This window comes from Papilio machaon, chromosome 4 (assembly GCF_912999745.1).
Source record: "Papilio machaon chromosome 4, ilPapMach1.1, whole genome shotgun sequence".
NCBI lineage: Eukaryota > Metazoa > Arthropoda > Insecta > Lepidoptera > Papilionidae > Papilio > Papilio machaon.
This window is the reverse complement of record NC_059989.1, coordinates 4,371,717-4,393,844: the sequence shown is the minus strand read 5'-3', so window position 1 is coordinate 4,393,844 and position 22,128 is coordinate 4,371,717. Positions and strand designations below refer to the sequence as shown.

Genomic DNA, 22,128 nt, shown 5'->3' with positions numbered 1-22,128 from the left:
ATGTGTATAATATATATGTATACAGCGGGGGCCTAATTTTAGTCATCTTTCCTTTGTCACTCTTTTCTTATAAGGAAGATCGAAAGGTGAAATAGATTTGACGGAGAAATGGAACGCATAGGAAAGGAAAATTTTTCTTCCTGTTTGTCCCCTTCTCCGTCGATTGAAAGTAGACAACGCATCTGCAGATACATATGCAGAACGCAGATGTATATGGACAGCGGTCGCTTCGCTATTTCGACTAATTCAGATTGCCGCTTGCTTTGCCACCTTATAATACAAAAAAACTCTATCTTTAAATTGTATAACATTTATGAAATTACTACACTGACAAATGCGAGAATTAGATAAGTCTAACACATGTAAAACAAAAATATTTTCGCGTCTCTTATTCTGTGACAAAAAACAGAGATGACAATAATGTACTCATACATGTGTTACGGCAGTTAAAATTCACGGTTATACAACTATCACGTCTCTAACTTTTAATTGTATACCTCGCTACTGGTTACCATATGTATGCGCGTTGACTAACTCGTTCGTCTGTGGACATGAGTCATACGAATTGAAAATGCTGACGAAAAACCGGTCCTTAACTTCAATTAACTCGCGTTACGTGCCTAACATCTACATGTGACAGTAATGGAAGTCTAACCGTACGTTCGCACTGCTGAAATATTCACTTAACAAAGTGATATATCTCAATGGATTGCTTCAGTATTTATTGCAGTATTGTAAAAAAGAGTGTGTAGTCTTTTTCGATGAAGAATGGCCTCATCATATCAAGGCCAAATGGATGACTATTAAAGCGGTTGATTTAAATGTCAACGTCTGTTTTAATGAACAACCATGCTTAATTTGTTTAAAAATTTAGAAAAAGCCCAGTGACAAAACTTTTAAAAAGTTTTAAATACAGAAAACATTACTTGGTACATATATTCAACATTATTAATACATAATAAAGTGAACAAACGACTTTTTGTTTTATTATTTCAATAATGTGGATGAATAAAGAATACTTAAATGATTGTAATTTGACCAGATATATTATCACTCTTTTAGATTATTTAATTACTTAAGTTTATATCTGTTTCAAGCCAAAAACTACATTTGTTCCGCAGATTGATGACGTAATGTACTTCACACCTAGCCGTGAAAATAATTGGGCACTAATTTCTAGAAGAAGGAGGCAAATTACATATTGGCTAATGTTATGTGATCAAACTCCTACAAATAAGAGCATGACTAATAAGAAAAATCACATATATTTGTCATCATCCACCAAGTCTGGGTCCACCATATTTTTAAGAATAAATCTGAGAAAGGCGAGAAAAATGTATTATCATATGACCGTAAGTAGTATGAAGCAGGTAATATACCTGTGATTGTGGCGACGTGGCGCACAGCGCGCGGGGTTAGCGGAGGCGCGCGGACCGCATCCTGGAGGGCCGCCAGCTTGACGAACTGCCCTGTAAAGCACATACCCATTGACCAAACATTCATAATAATGTGCAATAGTACAGTGTTCCAAAGGTTGAAAAAGAAATATTAAACTGCTTGGGTTGATATTTAAAAGTGATAAATCAAGGCAAATTTCGAAGCAAGTGAGGTTCAGACCCAAGAACATATTGATACATTTCAAGTTGTGAATAATAAAAAAGAAAGAAAGAAGATCTCTATGTTAACTGTAACCAAAATTAAATGTATGTTTCAGGTTTTTTTTTATGTGAAACATCTATAGGAACACTTGTAAACCGAATTGTTGGCGTGGCGACGCTTGCCGTGGCGACGGGTCGCCACGCTATACTAAGGTATAAATATATATATTTTATAAGTTTAGTTTAATAATATTTAATATTATTTATTATTATTATTATTTCTTTTATATTAATTCTGTCTCCGCCTGGCTGGTTTTATTATTTTGTAATCTAATTTGACTCAATGGGGTAAAAATAGCAAAAAATTCCTACCACATATTTAAATAGATTATTAAGACATATTATTTCAATAATTTATAATTTATTATATACAACATATGTTATGCTAAACAGAAAGATGGATATAATATATTATAATTAGTTATGAATGAAGGTTTACAAATATTGAACATTCACATGTGGATGGAATGAAAATAAATGTTATATGTATTAAGAAAGTGCCATTGTATCTAATTTAACATTCTTAGGGAAATTATGAAAAAAGCAATGCCGTTTTATCATGAACACTTTCACTGTGTTAAAAACCGTAATTTATGTTACATTAGTATAATATTTACAATATTATCAACTTAGATATAACTTTCCAATCTTACTAATGAATAGTATACCTTATGAGGAAAACGCCACTTGACATGACTCTGATCTTGGCGTTTTTAATTATTTTTTATTATTATTATAAATGCAAATGTTTGGATGGATGTTTGTTTGTAGGTATCTCCAGAACAGCACAATGGATATCAATGAAATTTGGCATAGATGTAGACCCGTCTGGAAGAACATGTAGGCTACAAATTATGTTTAATTTTAAGTCCGCATGGACAGTCACATGCAACAGCTAGTTTTATATAAATATACTGAACAAACTCTATATTTACATTGTTAAGTTTACCAATATTCTTAATAATCTTATTAAAGTTACCCATATGGTAGATGCTGTATGTTTTACTCACTAATTATGTATGAAAAAAAAACAGAAATCAAATTGGATGCAATATATGCAATCTCTGAACTAATTGTTAAGTTTAAGTTATGCATACCAAATTCTACTTCTTTGTTACTTTTTTATAGGATTTTTTATTAAATCATCTCATATCAGTAGCCTTGGTATTTTAACAGTGCAATTTTTATACAATTGTAAAGTCAACTAATTAATATACTACTAAATTAAAGTATTTCAAATACTTACAGATCTAATTTATCGCTTCTTTGGCCTTATATGTTGTCGATTCCTGTAAAAGGATGGTGATTCACATAAAATTGTAGACAATTTAATATTTTAATAAAGTAGGTCTAATACTTTTTAATAAAGTAGGTCTCTTTTGAATTAAAACATTTTCTTTTCAAACACATAGGACGAATTTACAGTTTTTCTTTTATATTCCATACTTTGTTTACTTTGTATCCGTATGGGTAAAAACATCAACCTTATCTTAAAAAAAATCTGTTATAAGCGATTAAGGGAAACATAATAATATTTATGTAAAAAAAAATTGTAATCGTCGTGAATATCAGTATTTCATAATTTGAGGCTAAACCTTACAGGCTTTGGCATAAATTAAGCAATAACCAGTACTTACAGTCATATTTACATCATCGATGCCACCATGAACTCTGACCTTGTGTATAAATTTCCATTGCAGTGCACAACACTAAAATACTATAAATGATAAGGAAAATCGGCACATGCAAAATTTTGAAAAACAACACTGCAAATGCAATGCAGCGAGTTACCTAAGTTAGTGTAAGTCAGTAAGGTCGTTTTTAGTTCTCCATTCTCCATTCTCATTGAAAGATTGAAATTGAAAGATTAGTTGTAGAGAAATTCCACAGATAACATAAACTTCAATCGATCCAGTTTCAAAGCAGATTAAAATACTTTTGAGCTTTATTTAAAAATGTTGTAAATAGGATCTTCTTTGAGATATAAAAAGATCGTACATTGTAAGACTGGCATTGTATAAGCAAGATATTTTTAAATGTGACATTTTATATTCGAATATATTCTTTAGTTAGAATTTTTTTTCATTGAAGTAATTTGTCGTATGCTGTTATAACAACATCAATTTGTATTAGTTTAATAATAAACATTATTTACTAATTTTTAAATAGTGTTGTTCGCTGCGCTAACCAAATTCCAACAAAAAAGTTTACACAGGGTAGTCATTTTATGTTTCGGTTAACAATTAATTATAAACATATTTCTTGCTTTGTATAACAAATTTGTAGTTATTTTAATCAATAAAATATGTGTTTAGAATGGAACCGATAGGCCTAAAATTGAAAATGTGATGTAAATAGTAAATCTCCCTTTTGCTTCCTTTTATCATTACAATCAGAAGTTACTTTCATACTTTTCGCTTGATTGTAAATCATATCCTGACTGTTCACTGGTTCATTTTACTTATATAAATTTTCTGGAAAAGTTAAACAGTTATTTTAAGGTTCTATTTATTGTATAACATTACCACGCTATAAAACTATGCTAAATTGTATAAGACACAAGAGATATAATTAGAACACAAATCAAAATACCCTGCACTGTTGCTATAAATATGACAAACACTAATACACCTGAAAAAGAAAATTACGAAAAATTAGTTACATTTTACAGTTTATAAATTAAAAAAATAATATTCTTAGAATTTTACCTTCCACCACGATAATTATAGCAATGATTCCAAAAACTATGGCCAAAAGTGCGAATGAAATAAAAAGAGGTATTGTTAAGAAGCATGCGGTAATTAAAACAATCAAACACGATATTAAGGGTTTTGTCATAAGTATCATCACTACTTTTGTTGTCAGGTCTTGTATATTTGTCAACAGTTTTTCATAATAATCGTAAATGGAACCTGTAAAAATAGCATTAAAAATTACGAGTATGTCACATAAAACCACAGCTATAATAATGATGAAATTTATCTTACACCACGGCAGTATTGCAGCAACAATAAAGGTTTTTCGTATATTCAGTTCCATTTTGTCGTAAACCAACTTATCGTAGAGTAACAGTTAAGAGAAAGAATTAGAATAGATTTGTGAGTTACAACATTGAAAGATGTTGTGTATTGAGGGTACCCTTAAGATTCATTTATTTATTTTCTGAGTGTATAACAATACAATAGATTAAACATAAAATATAGAAAAAAACAAAATTGCATAATTAAGATTTGTTTATAAATCAATCACATTTAATTTCGTTGCATTTTTATGGGTCTCGACAAACCTTGAATATTTGCTTTTGTCCTTTTGGCTGAATGTAAACAGCCTTTGCCTTTTTCGCACCAAAATTCGGATTCCCGCCAAATGGCACTTGTAAACTTCAAATTTTGGCATTTGAAAAGTGTATAAAAATTGTGTATATTGTGGTAATATAACAAACATTTACGACGAATAACGATAAAATTAAAAAAAACGAAAATTTTAGAACACTTAAAAAAACATGGTAAGCGGTCTTTCTAAAATGAAATATTTTGCAGTTGTACTAAATTTTATTAAGTTATACTCAAGTTACTATTTAGTTAATTGCTATTTATGATTCTTTCAGGTGGGTCATGATGAAAATTTACTTTCGGACATGCTCCCTATTTACTATACAAGATATTTTCCTCAAAATATTTTCTGTAGATGGCTTGCTTGTGGAAACAGTCCACAACCTCTATCCAACAGAGAATTGTCATTTACATTAGCCGATGATGTGTACATACGGTACTTATCAATAAGTGATCAGAAAGAATTTCAGACTTTGTTGCAGAAGAAATGTCCGCACAAATTAGATATTGGTGCTGTGTATAACAATAAGTATGTATTTCAACTTTTAACATTGTATTAAGTACACATTGTAAATTTGAAATGATAAGATAATTTTCTTCTTCACAGACCTTCAATATCTCGGCATGATGCGGTAGTCTTAGCTAGGGAGTTAGTTTTTGATATTGATTTAACTGATTATGATGAAGTGCGAACATGTTGTCAGGAGGCTAAAGTGTGTGATAAATGCTGGAAGTTTATGGTCATCGCTTGTGACATTATTCATAAATCATTAAAAGGTAAACATAGCTGTAATAAATGTAATAGTATAACTATGTCTCCTAAATTATGTATTAAAACCACCAAGTTAAGTTTTCAACACTGATATTATTAGTATGAATTAGAGCATGGTCCCAAGGATTAATAATTTTCAGTTTTCTAATATGTATCTACTATTTTACCTGATATCAACTGACATTTGCTGAACTGAAAATTACTTATATATGTTTCATACAACTTACATTTTCAGCCTTTAAGTAGAAAAATTAATTTCTTGTGTTATTTATATTTTAGATGATTTTGGTTTTCAAAATATACTATGGGTATTTTCTGGACGACGTGGCATTCATTGCTGGGTATCAGATTATGAAGCTAGAACTCTTGACAGTCCTGGAAGAGCAGCCATAGCTGATTATCTTTGTTTGATAATAGGTGGTGATAATCAGAATAAAAAAGTACATTTAGGTTCAGATAATCTACATTCAAGCATCAGGTAATTTTAAACACTAGTAAATATAAATATGAACTTAAAACTTTATTAATTTGTAATATAGCAAAAATCACATTTGAATAGTGAAGTTGCTAATACAATCAAAGTGATTTTATAAGTTTTGTAAAATGTATAATTTTTTATTTTACAGAAGAGCTGTTAGTATTATTGACAAATATTTCGATGATGTTATACAAGATCAAGAATTTCTGGGAACATCAAGTAGATTACAAAAATTCCTGAAAATGATTCCCGAAGATGCATTGAGGGAGCAAGTGGAAAAAAGTTTGGAGAAAATGCCTGAATCTTCTTTGGAAAGATGGAAAACATTTATTAGTATTTATGATTCATATTTAAGAGAAGTATGTTCCTAAATTATAGTAATAATCTATATTTAAAAATCCTCTTCTATATAATTAATTTAAATGAAGTAGACAGATGTAGCAAGTTACACATAGTATATAGTTATAGTAGTATATCTATATATATAAAAGAAAGTCGTGTTAGTTAAACTATTTATAACAAGAACATATCAAGAACGGCTGAATCGATTTGACTGAAAATTGGTGGGCAGGTATCTTAGAATCATAGGATAATTTTTACCCCGTTTTCAATTTTTTATTCCGCGCGGACGGAGTCGCGGGTAAAAGCTAGTAGTTATATACATGCTAAGTTTCATAGAAAGTGTGTTTCTTTAGATTCCAACATCATTATTCAATTTTATGTTAGATGTTAGCTAGTTTATATACCTGTAAAACAACTATAACTTTATGACATATTTAAAAACATTGTCACACTACATATATAATATTTTTAACACAATTATTTATAACTTTTCAGAATGGAAATGCTATAAGAAAGATAAAATATCTTATAGAAGAAATTAAAATACAATTCTGTTATCCACGGCTAGACGTAAATGTCACGAAAGGGTTTAACCACCTTCTCAAATCACCATTCAGTATTCATCCTAAGACAGGAAAAGTTTCAGTTGTGTTCAAACCTAACAATGCAAGGAATATGAAATTAGATGAAATACCTACAATTCACAGTTTACTAGACGACAGCTCTCCTGATAATGTACAGCACCAAAACAATATGAGAAATGCTGTTAAAAATTTTCAAGAAGTAGTTTTCTCCCTTGAGAAATCTGAAGCGATAAGGAAAAGAAATTATGCTAGTAAGTTTTTAGTTCTGCAAATATGCTTTTTGTGATAAATGGAAGATATTGAGGAATTACATTAGGGGAATAAAGGAGTCTCATAATTACCTTTAAACAACCGAGATAATAGTAATCCACTCATCCATTTTTGTTTAAAATGAGAATTAATGGGTTAGGTATTCCCCTTGAAATATAACTCAAGGGGGTCCAAATATTCCATACAAGATGTCACAGTAGAAGACTATTAACTCGAATTAATACGAATGCTTTATTTTTTTCAGATACAACACTAGATTTCTAAAGAATTAATGAAAGAAACATGAAAGATATTGAATTTGATGATTGTGTAAAATAAATGGATGAATATTTTTTCATATTTTTTTATTCCCAAATCTTGTATTTATTTCTTTTTCTATCTAGCTTTAAGCTATGGAATACAAAAATTAAAGCAATGGTAATGTCAATAGTAAAAATTAAAGAAAAACATATAGTTTGCATTTCACCCAACTTGATATTGACACAGCTGAGACCCTTAAAAACATATTCAATGAATATTAAAACCCATTTTATCTGCTGTTTTATAGCAAAGTGAAGATTCATTAGATATCTGTTATGATACGAATACGAGATTACGTTTTATATAGAGCAACTAAGCGCTACATTCAGGAAGTCTTCAAAACCTATTGTCACGGTTCCGTTCTGTTGAGTGTCGCGCACTCTGAAAGCCTCAGTGAAACGTTGAATCTGAACGCATAACACAATGAAACTGTCCACTGATATCATTCCGGTTTTCGGATCGCATCTTTTTGATAAGAAATTTATGAACTCAGGCGTGAAACGGAATCCCATTTGTGATAGTGCTGGAACAAATAAAAAAAACACCTTTTTAAGTGATGCCAAACACCTTTTTAAGTGATGCCACTCACTTTTCACCTTACTTTATCACCTGAGTATGTCTTGGTTTAATACCTTACCAACTTGAGAATTTTTTTTATCTGTTCAATTCCGAAGAGTCTAAACTCTTGAGCATCGTGCACATAGCGTAAAATTATATAAGTGAGCCATTATTTATTTTATGTTTGGATATAAAAAAAAGGTTTTTACCTTTCGATAATTCTTGTTCGTCAATTTGGCCAGATTGATCGGTATCGTATGTTTTGAAAACCGTAAGCCATTGATTTATATAAGTATACAGTTTGTCAAATTCTTCGAGATTTATATGCCCAGAACGATCTTTATCGAACATTCCTGTAATGGTTTCCAAAAATCGTAGATTAGAATTTTGCATAGATACATAATATAAGAGAAAGCTTCAGAGCACACAGTGTTGTAGCGGTTACAGTAAATCTAATTGGATTAAATAAGTGTCAATGAGGAAATAGAACCTGATTTTTCGTTATAAATGTGAGTAAACCCCAATTAATTCAGAAACAAATGTAAGCAATATATTATTTAAGGTAATTATTCTCACCAATCATCAGTAGACATGCTGTATCGGAGAAATTTTGGCCTTGAGCGTTCACCAAGGCTGACTTTAATTCAGCAGCTGATATGAACCCAGATTGATCTTTATCTACTGCAGCAAACCACTGCTGCACTTGTGGAGCAACCCCGCCTGCAGGACCAACAGACGGGTATGGCCCGTGGCCAATTTCCAATTGGCCAGCCGGTTGGCCACCGTAGTTTGGTTGACCGTAACCTGGCTAAACATCGAAGAAGTACGTTTTCAAAATTAATATCGGAGAATAAAAAATGAATACATGGAATGTATGCGTCTATTCTATTTTGGATATATTAAGGTGATTGTTTTATCTTTATAACTTCACAGCGGAACGTAACGTAATACCCGCTTTGCTATTATACAAGGAAACAAAAAGTGAATGGTAAATAATTCTAATGTAAATCATTGCACTAATATGTGGAAACTTATGCTTGTTATTGTTACCATAACAGTAAAGTTGGCTAAGTGCATATTCTCATTAGCAACGGTAGTGGCATACCTCTAATATATGTACAGTCAAGGCCCTTTGCGGTGTTCCATTTACAGAAAAATTGCTTTGTTCCTTGCAATGAAACAAAGTGACCAATTAGGTGCAGTGAGTTGCGTAAACGATGGGATAATAGTGAATAGCAATTAGGCGTATACAGACATTTTTTGTACAGTACAGACGCATCTATCTAAAAGCTGCTTCTAATAGGTTATTCTTTCTCGTATCAATGCGTGCGTAAAGTACCAAAAACTTTCGCTTATAAGGTAACGAATCCTCGATAGTACATACATCTATCTCCTATTAAATCACCTATCTTAACGACAACAGTTTATTTCTCATTTTGGTGTAAAGGTATATTTAGTAAAAACAAATTTGTTTTAAGGACGATTTTATTCTATAAAGTATATAAATAGTAGTAACCTTAAATTCAATGTATAAATAATACAAAACTGCTTAATTCTAATGTTTGCTACAAATGCTAATTAACCATATATTTATTAGAAAATTATGATAAAAGCACGCAAAATACTAACGTTCATGAAAGAACTACACACGGATTTTTTATTTCAATTGTTAATAATGTAAAATTTTGAGGCATATCCAATACAGTATATACATTTTTTTCATATTGTCTTAATGCTTAAATTAATTGAAGAAAACAACGAAATCAAAGAAAAAACACGTACGTAGAAATGTGCGTAATATCTGTATTTGACAACTAAATAACAATCCTAAATAAATAGTTACCAGGACAGAGTAAAGAAATCATTTATTTAACCATTGAGATATAAACACTTGAAATAAATTGATAATCCAGTAAGATACTGTCGGTTTGAAATTAAAGCCATGTATTTACCTATTTCAGATGTGTTTATTTTTTGTTCAACATAGTATTTCCTCTGAAAACGTTATAACCATGTCAAGACACTGCAAAGCCAATACTTCGTAAAATCTGTGACGATTAACGACTATCCTGTTAATTTAAGAAATACACATATTATGTATATTAAATTGCAGAGAAACCTGTTTTAACTAATATATAACATTTATTTAATAATTTAGCCTATTAATTATGTTTTCGCTGTATTCTTTAACAACTACCTTTAGTCCTGTTATTTACTAATTAGTCAAGCAAAGGTTTCAACAACTCATTATCAAATTCTTACGCTACTTGTTTTTAAATTAAACAGTATATTTTGTGCCCATATTCTAAAATCTCACTCCTTTTAAATTTAACATTACAATGCTCATCTACAACTTACTTGCTAATAACTAATTAGTACTTTCTTATTATTTATTACAAAGTCTAATATTTTTTCAAATACTAGTTTAAAGAATTTAAAGTTTTTGTAATTGCAAGAGACAATAATTAAAAAAACATGAATAAATTATTATTTTGATTATATTATTGTTGATGTCCAATCTTTGTAACTTAAAAATTATTGTTTGTAAATGACAAAAATAAATGTTTTGAAATAGTCTATTTTAAACAACAAACTTTTAACATGTTAATAGGAAATAGAACAGCAAATGAAATGATCTTTACAGACATTATTTGATTTTTTTATCCAACTTTTTTTTTAACAAATTGCGATTGAAATGCTCATTGTTTTCAAACTCATGTTCTACAATATTTAAAAAACTTATTAATTAATCGTAATTTTTTTATCAAAAATTAAATGTTAAACGATTTCAACCAGTTGTTATAAGCAAATATAAAATTAAGATTAGTTAACAATCTCATATTGGAAACAAGCTACCTTTTAGATCACAAGATAATAAAGTAGTCCAGACTTGTCATACTAAGTGAATTTAGTCATATTACAGAAATAAATTAAAACCTAATTAATATTTTATTGCCTATCAATATTATTGAATAACAATGACCATACAAATACACGACATTCAGTCTTTTACATCAAACCAATACTGGCAAGTTTGTTATATTTTGTACTACAAAATCAATATTTTAAATACCTAGATTACTGCTGTTTCACTGCCTAGAGATATAAATCACATTTTTCTGTATCTTTTGTTAGGAGTATCCGGCGGAAAAAATAATTTTGAGATTCTATTATTAAAATTAAGGATAGTTTGTTTTTAGGACAGATTGTTAATATTCACTCAAATAAGTATTACAATACATTTTCATGAAAAATATGTAAATTTACAAAAATCTCTAGTTAGTGAAACTTCAACATTGCTAATATATCTCAATATTTTTACACATATATCTAAACATTACCACTGTGACTAGAAAAACTATAAGTAGCTGGTGTTACAGATGTATTTACACACACTTGTATGGAGGGCTTAAATGAGGAAGGCAAAAGTTTGTGAGCCTCAGGCACTGGGGAGTAACTTCTGCAAACTGCAGTCTCAAAATGCACTTGTTCACTTCTGTCAGTTGGTACACCGTCAAAGCTTGTCTGTTTAGCAGAATCACCTGTCCCGCTATCTTTGCATGATGAATGCTCAGATAAATTGTCTGGGAACATTTGTGGTGAATCACAATCACTATGAACAACTTGTGTCATTTTTACACTTTCACCGGGAAATGTATGCACAGCTCGTGCCATGCGCCTACGCGTGTGATAAATAATAACAACCCATATTATAGAAGTTCCCACAGCACAACACACTACTGTTATTATAATAATACCAGTCATATCTTCTTCATTTACCATAATTGAAACTGGTGTTAATACCTTCATTTCTATTGTGTCTTTTTTTGTACCCAACTCATTCGTAATCTCACATTCATATTTTCCAGCATCTTTTGGTTCAACTCCAATTATAATTAGTAGTTGATCTTCACCAGAGAAGAAATGACGTTCCGTGTGCACTATGGGCACTCCATCCTTTAGCCATTTTAACACTGGTTTAGGTGAACCTGATATCATGCATTGTAAAACAACAGATTCACCACTTACTACTTCTTTATTTTCCATAGCTCTTATGAAAGATGGTTCTTGTAGAACAGTTAATGTAGCATTTGCGATAATAGTCCCAGCATGGTTTTTAGCAGCACAGCTGTATATGCCCATATCTGTGGTTTTAGCATTTACTATAAAAAACCTGGGATCTGAAGGCATTACATTCATTCGCCTCTCTCGAGCTGCGGGAAAGTCATTACCTCCATCCTTCTTCCATGAAATTTCAGGAGCTGGATCTCCAGAAGCAGCACAATCTAATGTAACAGTTTCTCCAGTTTTAACTGTTACATTTGTAGGAGTTTTTATAAATCGAGGAAAAGTTACAATATTTACTTTAGCCTTCATTGAATATGTTGTCCCAAATTTATTGCTCACAACACATTGATAGCGACCCGCATCCCCATTGGTAACATTAGGTATCACCAAAATAGATGTAGCTTGAGGTTGCCCCTTTCTAGTCATAGTAACATTTTCATGGACAGTAGGGTTACTCACATTACCATTATTTTTCCTCCATAAAAATGTCATATTACTAAATGGATTTGATGTTGCTGTGCATATCAAATTTGCTGACCTATTTTTAATAGCAAGATGTGATTTGGGGTGTTCAATGATTTTTGGCTTAGGAGAATCTCCACAATTATCTTCTTTAAGTTTGGAAATCAAAACCCCACGAAGTTCCGATGGATAAGCACATGTTGCGGTAATAAATTTTTGCTCCAATTTATCTCTTATCCATTTAACTATCCATAGCAAATTGCAGTCACATAACAAAGATGATGAGTTAAGGTGAAATTTTTTAATTTTTGTCATTTTCTCAAATGTATGTTGTTGAATAGAAGTTATATTATTTCCATCCAAATCTAATTCAATAACATTGGTTAATCCTTCAAAGGCTCTAGAGTTTATTGATTTTATATGGTTAGCAGATAAATTGAATACTTTCAGGTTTTGTAATTTGGAAAATGGACCTGACATATCTTCAACTGTCCAAGAAATCTTGTTGTTATTTAATAATAAGGTCTGCAATTGTATCATATCACTAAATGCTTCCTGAGATACAGATGAAATATTATTATAGCTTAGATTAAGTGTGTGGAGATTAATTAAGTAATGGAAGGTTCGCCCTTCTATTTCCATTAAGTAATTGTGGGACAGATCAAGTATTTCCAAGTTTTTACAAAGTTCCCAGCTATCCAAGTCAATTTTGGATATTATATTATTTGAAAGTGATAATGTATTTAAGGATTCTAATCCATACATCCATCCTTTAGAAATTATTTTAATCTTATTATGATCCAATTGCAGCAATTTAACAGATTTAAATCCATAGAAGGCACCATCCATAATAGTATCTATATTGTTGAATTTTAATTTCAATGTTGTTAAACTTGATAATCCTTGAAACAGCAGACCACTTATAACATGTAACTTATTGTGATTTAGTTCCAAATTTTCCAGCTTTGCTTGATGCATGAATAAATGATTTGGCAGAGATGATATTTCATTGCGGTTCAACTTTAGAAAAATCAAGTTTGTCAAATTATTTAGAGCTCCCTCATCAATGACTTTTATTTGATTACTGTTCAAACTCAAGGTAGTAATCGAATTGTTTGCTGGAAAGTGTCCTACGTCTATCGATTCGATATCATTCCGATTCATTTTGATTTCCTCAAATTGGCTCATTTTGAGAAAGTCAGGGATATGATGCAAACCATTTTTATCTAACTTTAATACTTTTAAAGCATTCAATTTATCAAAATACTTTGTTACTTGTTCATTTAGTCTGTTGAAGCTCAAGTCCAATTGTTCCACCCACTCTGGAATTCTTGGGACAGACAGTAAATTCTTGTTTGAACAATCGACATATTTTTCGAGACAATCACATTTCTGTGGGCATTCGTAATTTTCAATTTGAAGTGAAAACGGAAACACAAACAATAATACTACAATCGACACCAAATAATGGGAGTCTCCCATTTTTCTGCATTTGTGTATTTGCTCCAATCATCGATATACGAATTTCGTCTTTGTCCTTACATAATTGTCAACAAAATTGTTAATAAGAAAAGTCCATGAAAAGGTCACTTGAATTAATACTTTTTCACACTATAATCACATCTTGCACTATATAAAAACAATGTATTTGTAAAACAACTCGGCATATTTACTGCTTGAGACTTGACCGCCATGTTCTTTACAATGTTTTTTTAAACACTATGGATGGTTTATAGGTCCATAACCAACTGCGCATTATTATAAAAGGCGCAAGTAATGGCAACACCAGTACTCTTAAAATAATTACACTTTTTGTTTTACATTTTTATATGTAATTTTCGATAAATTTTATTTTATTAAATTTTCAAATTACATAATCTCTCTTCGAATCGAAAAAAATGTATTTCTGATGATTTTTACTCTTTAGACAGATTGAATCGAGGTCGTTGAGGCTTGAGCACACTTTCTTATAATATTTAAAATAAAACAATCCGTGATTCGCGATTTCGTCAGAGCCAAATTGAAAAAGTAGCCTATGTCCCGATCAAAATCATATTAAAATTTTAATTTACATTCGCAGAAAAATATTAAGAATTATCTTTGTTTCAGGTACCTTTAAAAATTAAATTCGTATATAATGAGGATATAATTATAAGTAGTTGAAATATGATAAATGGTTTTGTTGCTAATTCAAAACGATCTCTAGTTCTTGTAATTTATCTTAAATTACTGTAATATTCTGATAAAATGTAAAAGCTTTTATACACATATTGTTGTTAAAAAAATAGCTTATATACTGCATTGATTGTCGACACTTTGGAGAAAGCCGAAGAAGTACAGGTATTGAATAATATTTTGACAAAATCAGTAGCAATAAACAGCTATGGAATACAGGCTTCAATAGAATACTGTTGATGTTACTGTCAGCGTGAGACAAATAAAGAAATTAGAGTATTATTACAGTTGCTGACTTTTTTTTTTGATTGATATTTTTGTAAAATGTGTTTTAAAGTTAAATATAGTATTTGTTAGTTTCAAAGTGTTTCCTTAAATTTTCCTATTACACTTGCACATAAAATTGATTCACTTTGAAAAATACAAACCAACATTCATACATATCTGTAAAAAATTACCTTTCTATCAACAGATATATTCAGTATGGTTTTACCTTGGCTTTTTTCTACTTAAAATCCCTTAAAGACATGGATAATGATTAATGTTATGATTACCAACTAGGTATTTTAAAAGTTCGAAGAAATACCAAAGAGCAAAAATGGTACTGGTTTTCATGCATCTTAAGCTTAAATACGAATTTGTTATAAAAATATATTAAAATGAGTAATATTATAAAGCTAGCAATGCGACAATATCAACAAGTAATAAAATAAGCATAAGTTTTAATAATTTATAGCATATCCAAGAGCTTAATGTTAGTAAAAGTACTATATATGTATTTTTTAATTAATGGATGTTTAATTGCTACTTATAGATATTTTACTTCTTGTAACTTTATGAAATTGTGCTGGAAATGAATTAATTCTACATAGCAGTTTGTTAACATCTTTTGTTTTTAACTTAGACTTATATTTAGATTTCATTAAAAATTGGTTAGCATTAATGAGAAATCTCCTTTAAATTCAATGGGTACTGATTAACTTACGTTGTATGCCATTATTATATGCCTGTAAAAACAAATTAAACAACTTTAGTAATTATACATAGAAATTAATAAATTTTTAACTGAAGTTTTTTACCTGTTACTAGCGCTTTGTAAATATTTAAAATTATTTTTTTTAGGAAGTAAGTATTTTTTATTATGTGTCTTGTTTGTTTTCAGTTAAAGCTAGTTATAGACCAACCTCAACTTTACAATAAAATTAACTTTGATCAACTCAAAGCTCAAACTATAAAAACTGACATGACATTGACACATAACACTTGGTGATGGTGACAAAAGATACGAAACAATTGACATTTGGTGACTCATGTCTACGATTGAAAAATGCGAGTTCAAAATGATAAAACAAAAATTATAAACATTTGACTTGCAAGTTTAATTACCCATCAACAACACATAAAATATTAGAAATTTGAAAAAAAAATTAATACTCTGTTGTCAAGCTTGTAAGAAGCACGTCATTAATGTGTTAATGTCAACCAGTCAAACTATGTCAAATATGTAGGTATAGAAACATTTTTCAAGAAGCCAAGCAGTATTGTTTCAAATTAAAATAATTCTGCTTATTTACCTTTTAAAATCATCCGCAATAATATTTTGTAATCTAATATTGTGAATTTGCGAGTTAGACGAAAGATCGATTGTTTAAAATGGACTCGTACGAAAGTGTAATACTAGTTAAGAATGAGGTATTCGTTTTTAAGATCCCACCAAGAACTTCAAATAGAGGCTACAGGTAAGGAACAAAGTATTCTATATTTCATGACGAAATACGAGCTTAAGTAAATAAGTTAAATTACGTTTTTAGGGCAGCAGATTGGAATTTACAAGAGCCTCAATGGACGGGGCGGATGCGTTTGGTTGCGAAAGGCGATGATTTGATAATGAAGTTAGAGGACAAAACAACTGGAGAGTTATTTGCTAAATGTCCTGTAGATAAATACCCGGGTCTGGCCTTAGAATCTGTAACTGATAGTTCCAGATATTTTGTAGTTAGAATCCAAGATGACAATGGTAAGTTGTTAATTCAAAATAGTCTCAATCTTAATAATTAAATTTATTTCATTTAACAGAAAAATAAAAACATCTTTAACCATGCCCATATTAAAGTCCAAATTTCCATATTGATTAAAACTATTGAGCATATGCTAAGTGTGTCAAAGTTAAAAAATATATTGTGATTAATGTTTTTACTATAATTTCAGGGCGGAGTGCTTATATAGGCTTAGGCTTTGGTGATAGGTCAGATTCTTTTGATCTTAATGTTGCATTACAAGATCACTTCAAATGGCTAAAGAAAGAACAAGAAGGTGAACAGTCTCAGCAGCAAAATCTTGATCTGGGTTTTAAAGATGGCGAAACAATAAAAATCAATATGAAGATTACTGTAAGTATTCATAGAGTTTTATAGATGCTTTTTTTCTTAAGGCGAACAATAAATTAATATTGGTCAATATTCTTCTTTTGTCACATAATTGACTAGCCTAAGTGAAGCCTATGTTCCTAATAGACCTTTGGGTCTTTCTAAATATCTTGGCCTAAGGCACTGCACAATGCCCTTCCTCTACATCCCACTATGCCTCTCTACACCTAAAATTGTGGTCTGTGCAGTGACTTGTTTGAAATATCTGAATACATTAATATATTTGGGTCATATAAACCATCAAGTGATGTTATTAGTTTACATTATGACTTCCATTCCAATACCTTGGTATTTAAGAAAGAAATCACCATAACAATATCATTACCAATATGATTTTAATTGAAGTGAAAAATGTATAATGTATGTGTAATTAAAAAAATCAGACACTGTAAACATATGCCATATGTTTTCCTTACTGCCCCAAGGTCAGAGTTCTATAATAGTGAATCATGAATGGTAAACAGCTATGAGGCATTTTTCCTATTAGTTTCATTATGCTTAGATAATATATTAATTCATATACACAGATACATATTATTTTTTATGTTAAAGGTTAAATTGACATATTCATGATAACTCAAACAGTAATATAATAAATCTGTTTGATGATTAATTCTTATCAGAATTGAATACTGAGTGCACTCAAGTATAGTTGTCTTATTTTGTACATATTGGAATGTAATGAAATAAAAACTTATTCAGATGTATGATATATATTTGATAGTGAATTTCAACTGTTGCTAAACCTATGTATATACATTCATTTTTTTTAAGTCATCTCAAGTTGTCACATATTAGGATAATGGAATTTCGATGTAAAATGTTAGAAGTATTTAATAGTGATGTCCTTAGCTACTATTTGACCCCCACTCGACTATGGTGATGGTGTGATTTAAGACTACCTATCTACTATAATAAATATATGCAATATCTAATTTTAGACCCCTTTCCTCCTTGTGAAGTTCTGTGATTTTTCAAGACTCAATTGTTTAATTGACAATCCCCTAGCAATAAAAACAAATTTATTCAATGTTTGGATATTTATTTTATAAAAGTTACTTTTTGTAACAATGTTGGCTGTCATTGCAAATTACAGAAAAAGGACGGCAGTGAAGGCAGTCGTCCGAAGCGTGCAGGTGCTGCTTCTTTAGGTGGCTTGCTGCCCCCACCTCCGGGTGGTTCCCGTCTGCCCCCGCCGCCTTCGCCGCAGCACGCGCCTGCCCCTGCTGTCCCTACCCCTGCTAGTACTAACTCGGAATGGGGAGACTTCAATTCGGCAAGGTAAGCTAGCTTTTTACACTATCTGCAGCAGTGAAAGTCGTTTAATGGCACTTAAATATTTCCTTAGTGTAGATTTCTCTCTTAGTGACCACTAAAACTCTTGTGTGCTGCAGTGTAACTTCAAACAGTATCATAAATCAATCACTGTACAGTCTGTACAGTGATTGATTTTATCTGACTAAAAAATCAAAACTTATTTGTTAGTTTGAAAATACACTTTTTAGTGTAATTTTTGTCTGTACACTATTGTGTGTACAATGTACACTTTTTAATTGCTAGTTATTTTAGTAATTGGATGTTGTCAGTTTTTGACTTGAAATAATACTTATGAAATTATAAAATCTATGTTGTTCCAGTGCCACCAATCAGAAGCCAGTGACGCCTGCCAACCAACAGAACTGGGTGCAATTTTAAAGGAATTTCGACATTAGGAAGTTATTGTGATTTGTTGTCTATATACTTAAGGCAGGTTAGTGTGTTGCACAATACTTACAAAATACTTAATGTTAACTTTTAAATTGTATGTTCAATCAATATAGTTGAAGTATATAAACAACCAATATATCATTGCTAGATGTATAACAATAATATATCAAATATGAAAAATTATATATCTGTATATGTTGTAACTCTTGTATAAGTAGAGTTAGTAGTAGTAGGAAAGTTTGCAGCTTGAAATAAATTGTATATTGTAGTGGCAGTTACCGAACTTTGTAAAAGGGCTATTATGTACTACACATACGCAATAACATGAGAGTTGAGTCACATTCAAGATGTATCTGATGTCTTATTCCATGTTATTGTTCGGAAAATGCAGTTAATAAATTAAAAATATTAATGTGTTTTGATTAGAATGTAGCCGTTGAAGTAATACTATGTTAACGAGACAATATATAACAATGGAACCACATGTCAAAGTATATCAAAAAATTCAGTCAAATTGAAGAAAAGTTACATGTCTTAACGCAACTGTTAAGATTTTTTTGGTCAGGTCGATTTCAATACAAAGTGTTGACTGGCAGTTTATAAGTTATGCTATACGTTTAATATAAGAAAAAGTTAAAAAAAAAAAATCGTCTCGTTGCCGTAGTAACAAAAAAAAAAATTATATCTTAAATAATCTCTGTGTAAATAGGTATTTTAGTTACAGCGGAGTTATGTACAAAATTTCGAATTTCTTTTTGCAATAAAATCTGCTTTAGCGTTTTGTTCAAACATGTACAAATGTATTTAAGACAAAACCTATTTATTCCACTATTATAATTTTTTAGAAAGCTCATATCATCGTAACTATTTTTTGTTTAAATAAATACTGTCTTTTTTTCTTTTTTTATAGAAGATTTAAATACATAAATATGCATAGCATTAGTACAAAAGATTAATTATTGCTCACAGCCGAATAAAGGATAATTTTAAAGCTATTCCATAAATTGAATTACAGAACAAAGTGAAAATAAATATAGTTTTAAAGAATACAAGTATTTAAATACGTATTTTTGTTAAAATTTTAATTTGGGAAATTGGAAAAAAAATCTCATTCTTGGCCTTATGAAGCTATTTTAATATGAAAACATTTTCCAAGCAGACCACAAGTTTATTTTTCTAATATAATTTATGTAAAAAAATTAATCATTCCTTTAATAAAAAATTATAATATTTATTTTTGTATAATTTTTTCAAGGTTTGTAAAACTTGTGTATTTAGGTATATATCTATGTATTTAAATCTTGATTAATTATAGTTAATAATTTTATCAAAAAATTTAAAAATAATAATTACATATTCTTTGAATATTAGTTTAATAAGTTTTTTTATGTTTACATATAGAAAGATGCACCTAACGTGTATTTGCAAAATATTGTTTATACATAGAGTTATATCTCTCTAAATATCTGTGGATTGTATACATTGATACTTGTAAGTAATGGCAGTAGTACTGGGCACTTGTAAGTAATTGATACTTTGTTGCAACTTTGATTAAATAAAAAATAATTAATTATTATATATTTTTGTTATTTATTTTGTTACACACTGAAAAACTAAACTGGTTATTATTATTGGTGAATTGTAGAGTCTAACTTTGGTAAAAGGGTAAGAAAAATTATAGATATTCAAAGACATTCAAAAAATTATAATTTCATTCTGGTAGATGATTTATATTAATAAACAGACTTTTTTTAGTGCCTATGATTAGAAAGGACTTCTACTTGTTATAGTAAGCGAAGCGAAGATTTTGGGATTTACTCGATCGTGGCAGTAAAACCTAAGGGAGAAAACCTGCACCCACAGTGCTCCTTCCACAAATGAAACGCTTCATATAAGGCAAATTTAAATCAACAGGACAGCCAATCAAAATACTAAATAAAAAAATCCTTTGTTATAAATCGTATAGCGGGTCAGTTTAAGACAGGGTAAGTAATTTTAATGCAATAAAGTCTAAAAATAAAACAAAACTTAGTAAAATAAAATTTCAATTATCTGTCAATTTGTACGGTACCTAAGGAAATTGTATTCACAAAGTTCCATGGATAAAAAAGCCACCTTGACATTGTCGTTGTATCAATCTGGCTTCAGTATTTATATCCATCTACCAAGTAAAAAAGTTTTCTTTTACTTAGTATTTGGTCCGGTTATCATAAAAGCGCAGCTCTATATGGAGCGTTTCGTTTGTCATAGTATTATCTTAGTTGAGCACAAGGTGGGGAAGTTTATCTTTGTTTGCCATGCGCGAGTAAATCCAAAAATCAACACTTTGCCTCCCCTACAATTAGAAGAAGGAAATGATTTACGAAATTTATAAATTAAAAAGTTTGAAACAGAATTAAATTTGAACTTTAAAGAAGGTTTAAAAGCAGTTAATTATATCTAAATATCACTTACACGATTGTATCAATTCAGATGTCTTGAGAAGATTTTCAACAATAATTTAATTAAGTTATTCAATTACGAACTTAATCAAGAATTAGATATAATCAAGATATTGCTTAATTTAATTATTCGTCAACTAGTTTCAAACCACCAAAGAATTAATTCGTGCATGCTCGGAGCTATTTACTTCAGTAACTTGCTAATTGAAATGTACCATGATTTAATTGAACGTTGTACTTTCATTTTAGAAAGTTGTAAATGCTTGAACGGTAATTTAATAGTCGAGTTGAAACTAATCCACTATTATATAAATTAATAAGATGAATTGTGTCCTCTGTATAAATACTACAAGACTGAATTACATTACACATATTTTTAGCTAAATTGATGATAAATAACCAAAGCGAAAACAAGTTTTTAATAGTAATAAATAATCACTTGATCAGTTTTCATAAATGGCCAGTTTACATTATTCCAGTCCAGCGATTAGATCACTGGATTAAAACCGGAAACATGTAAATCTACTGTACCAGTGTGGGTTTACATTTGGGCAT

The 22,128-nt window shown here is 30.0% G+C and overlaps 5 protein-coding genes across 5 annotated transcripts in view; 2 read left to right on the top strand and 3 right to left on the bottom strand.

Annotated features, from left to right (window-relative positions):
- Window positions 1-1,464, bottom strand: part of LOC106710645 (trafficking kinesin-binding protein milt) — a 32,250-nt gene extending 30,786 nt beyond the window's left edge. The window contains exon 1 of the mRNA XM_045686956.1: window positions 1,380-1,464. The gene's annotated coding sequence lies outside the window, so the exon portion shown is untranslated. The remainder of the gene's footprint in view (window positions 1-1,379) is intronic.
- A 3,662-nt stretch (window positions 1,465-5,126) lies between these two features.
- LOC106710761 (DNA primase small subunit) lies at window positions 5,127-7,756 on the top strand. The gene is made up of 7 exons (XM_014502921.2): window positions 5,127-5,163; window positions 5,266-5,519; window positions 5,598-5,767; window positions 6,042-6,240; window positions 6,389-6,599; window positions 7,078-7,417; window positions 7,681-7,756. Exons 1-7 carry the CDS (start codon window positions 5,161-5,163, stop codon window positions 7,698-7,700), a joined length of 1,197 nt encoding a protein of 398 aa, XP_014358407.2. The 5' UTR covers window positions 5,127-5,160; the 3' UTR covers window positions 7,701-7,756.
- Window positions 7,757-7,857: 101 nt separating this feature from the next.
- LOC106710790 (peflin) lies at window positions 7,858-16,269 on the bottom strand. Its single transcript, XM_014502950.2, has 5 exons — window positions 16,079-16,269; window positions 15,985-16,006; window positions 8,871-9,102; window positions 8,504-8,647; window positions 7,858-8,259 (listed from the first exon to the last, which is right to left on the bottom strand). The coding sequence occupies exons 2-5, from the start codon at window positions 15,994-15,996 to the stop codon at window positions 8,036-8,038; spliced, it is 612 nt and encodes a 203-aa protein (XP_014358436.2). The 5' UTR covers window positions 15,997-16,006; window positions 16,079-16,269; the 3' UTR covers window positions 7,858-8,035.
- On the bottom strand, window positions 11,193-14,585 carry LOC106710788 (leucine-rich repeats and immunoglobulin-like domains protein 3). Its single transcript, XM_014502948.2, has one exon. It carries the CDS (start codon window positions 14,304-14,306, stop codon window positions 11,625-11,627), a length of 2,682 nt encoding a protein of 893 aa, XP_014358434.2. The 5' UTR covers window positions 14,307-14,585; the 3' UTR covers window positions 11,193-11,624.
- A 221-nt stretch (window positions 16,270-16,490) lies between the features above and the next one.
- Window positions 16,491-19,812, top strand: LOC106710789 (NECAP-like protein CG9132). The gene is made up of 5 exons (XM_014502949.2): window positions 16,491-16,738; window positions 16,811-17,016; window positions 17,208-17,389; window positions 18,522-18,706; window positions 19,063-19,812. The coding sequence occupies exons 1-5, from the start codon at window positions 16,653-16,655 to the stop codon at window positions 19,118-19,120; spliced, it is 717 nt and encodes a 238-aa protein (XP_014358435.1). The 5' UTR covers window positions 16,491-16,652; the 3' UTR covers window positions 19,121-19,812.
- The last annotated feature ends 2,316 nt before the right edge of the window (window positions 19,813-22,128 follow it).

Coding starts and splice junctions, on each gene's coding strand:
- LOC106710790 (XM_014502950.2), bottom strand. Junction 8,648..8,870: donor AGCATGTCTACTGATGATTG/GTGAGAATAATT, acceptor AAACCATTACAG/GAATGTTCGATAAAGATCGT. Junction 8,260..8,503: donor CGAACAAGAATTATCGAAAG/GTAAAAACCTTT, acceptor TATTTGTTCCAG/CACTATCACAAATGGGATTC.
- LOC106710761 (XM_014502921.2), top strand. Junction 6,600..7,077: donor ATGATTCATATTTAAGAGAA/GTATGTTCCTAA, acceptor ATAACTTTTCAG/AATGGAAATGCTATAAGAAA. Junction 7,418..7,680: donor AAGGAAAAGAAATTATGCTA/GTAAGTTTTTAG, acceptor TATTTTTTTCAG/ATACAACACTAGATTTCTAA.
- LOC106710788 (XM_014502948.2), bottom strand. CDS start 14,306: ATGGGAGACTCCCATTATTTGGTGTCGATTGTAGTATTATTGTTTGTG.
- LOC106710789 (XM_014502949.2), top strand. CDS start 16,653: ATGGACTCGTACGAAAGTGTAATACTAGTTAAGAATGAGGTATTCGTT. Junction 16,739..16,810: donor ACTTCAAATAGAGGCTACAG/GTAAGGAACAAA, acceptor TTACGTTTTTAG/GGCAGCAGATTGGAATTTAC. Junction 18,707..19,062: donor GGAGACTTCAATTCGGCAAG/GTAAGCTAGCTT, acceptor ATGTTGTTCCAG/TGCCACCAATCAGAAGCCAG.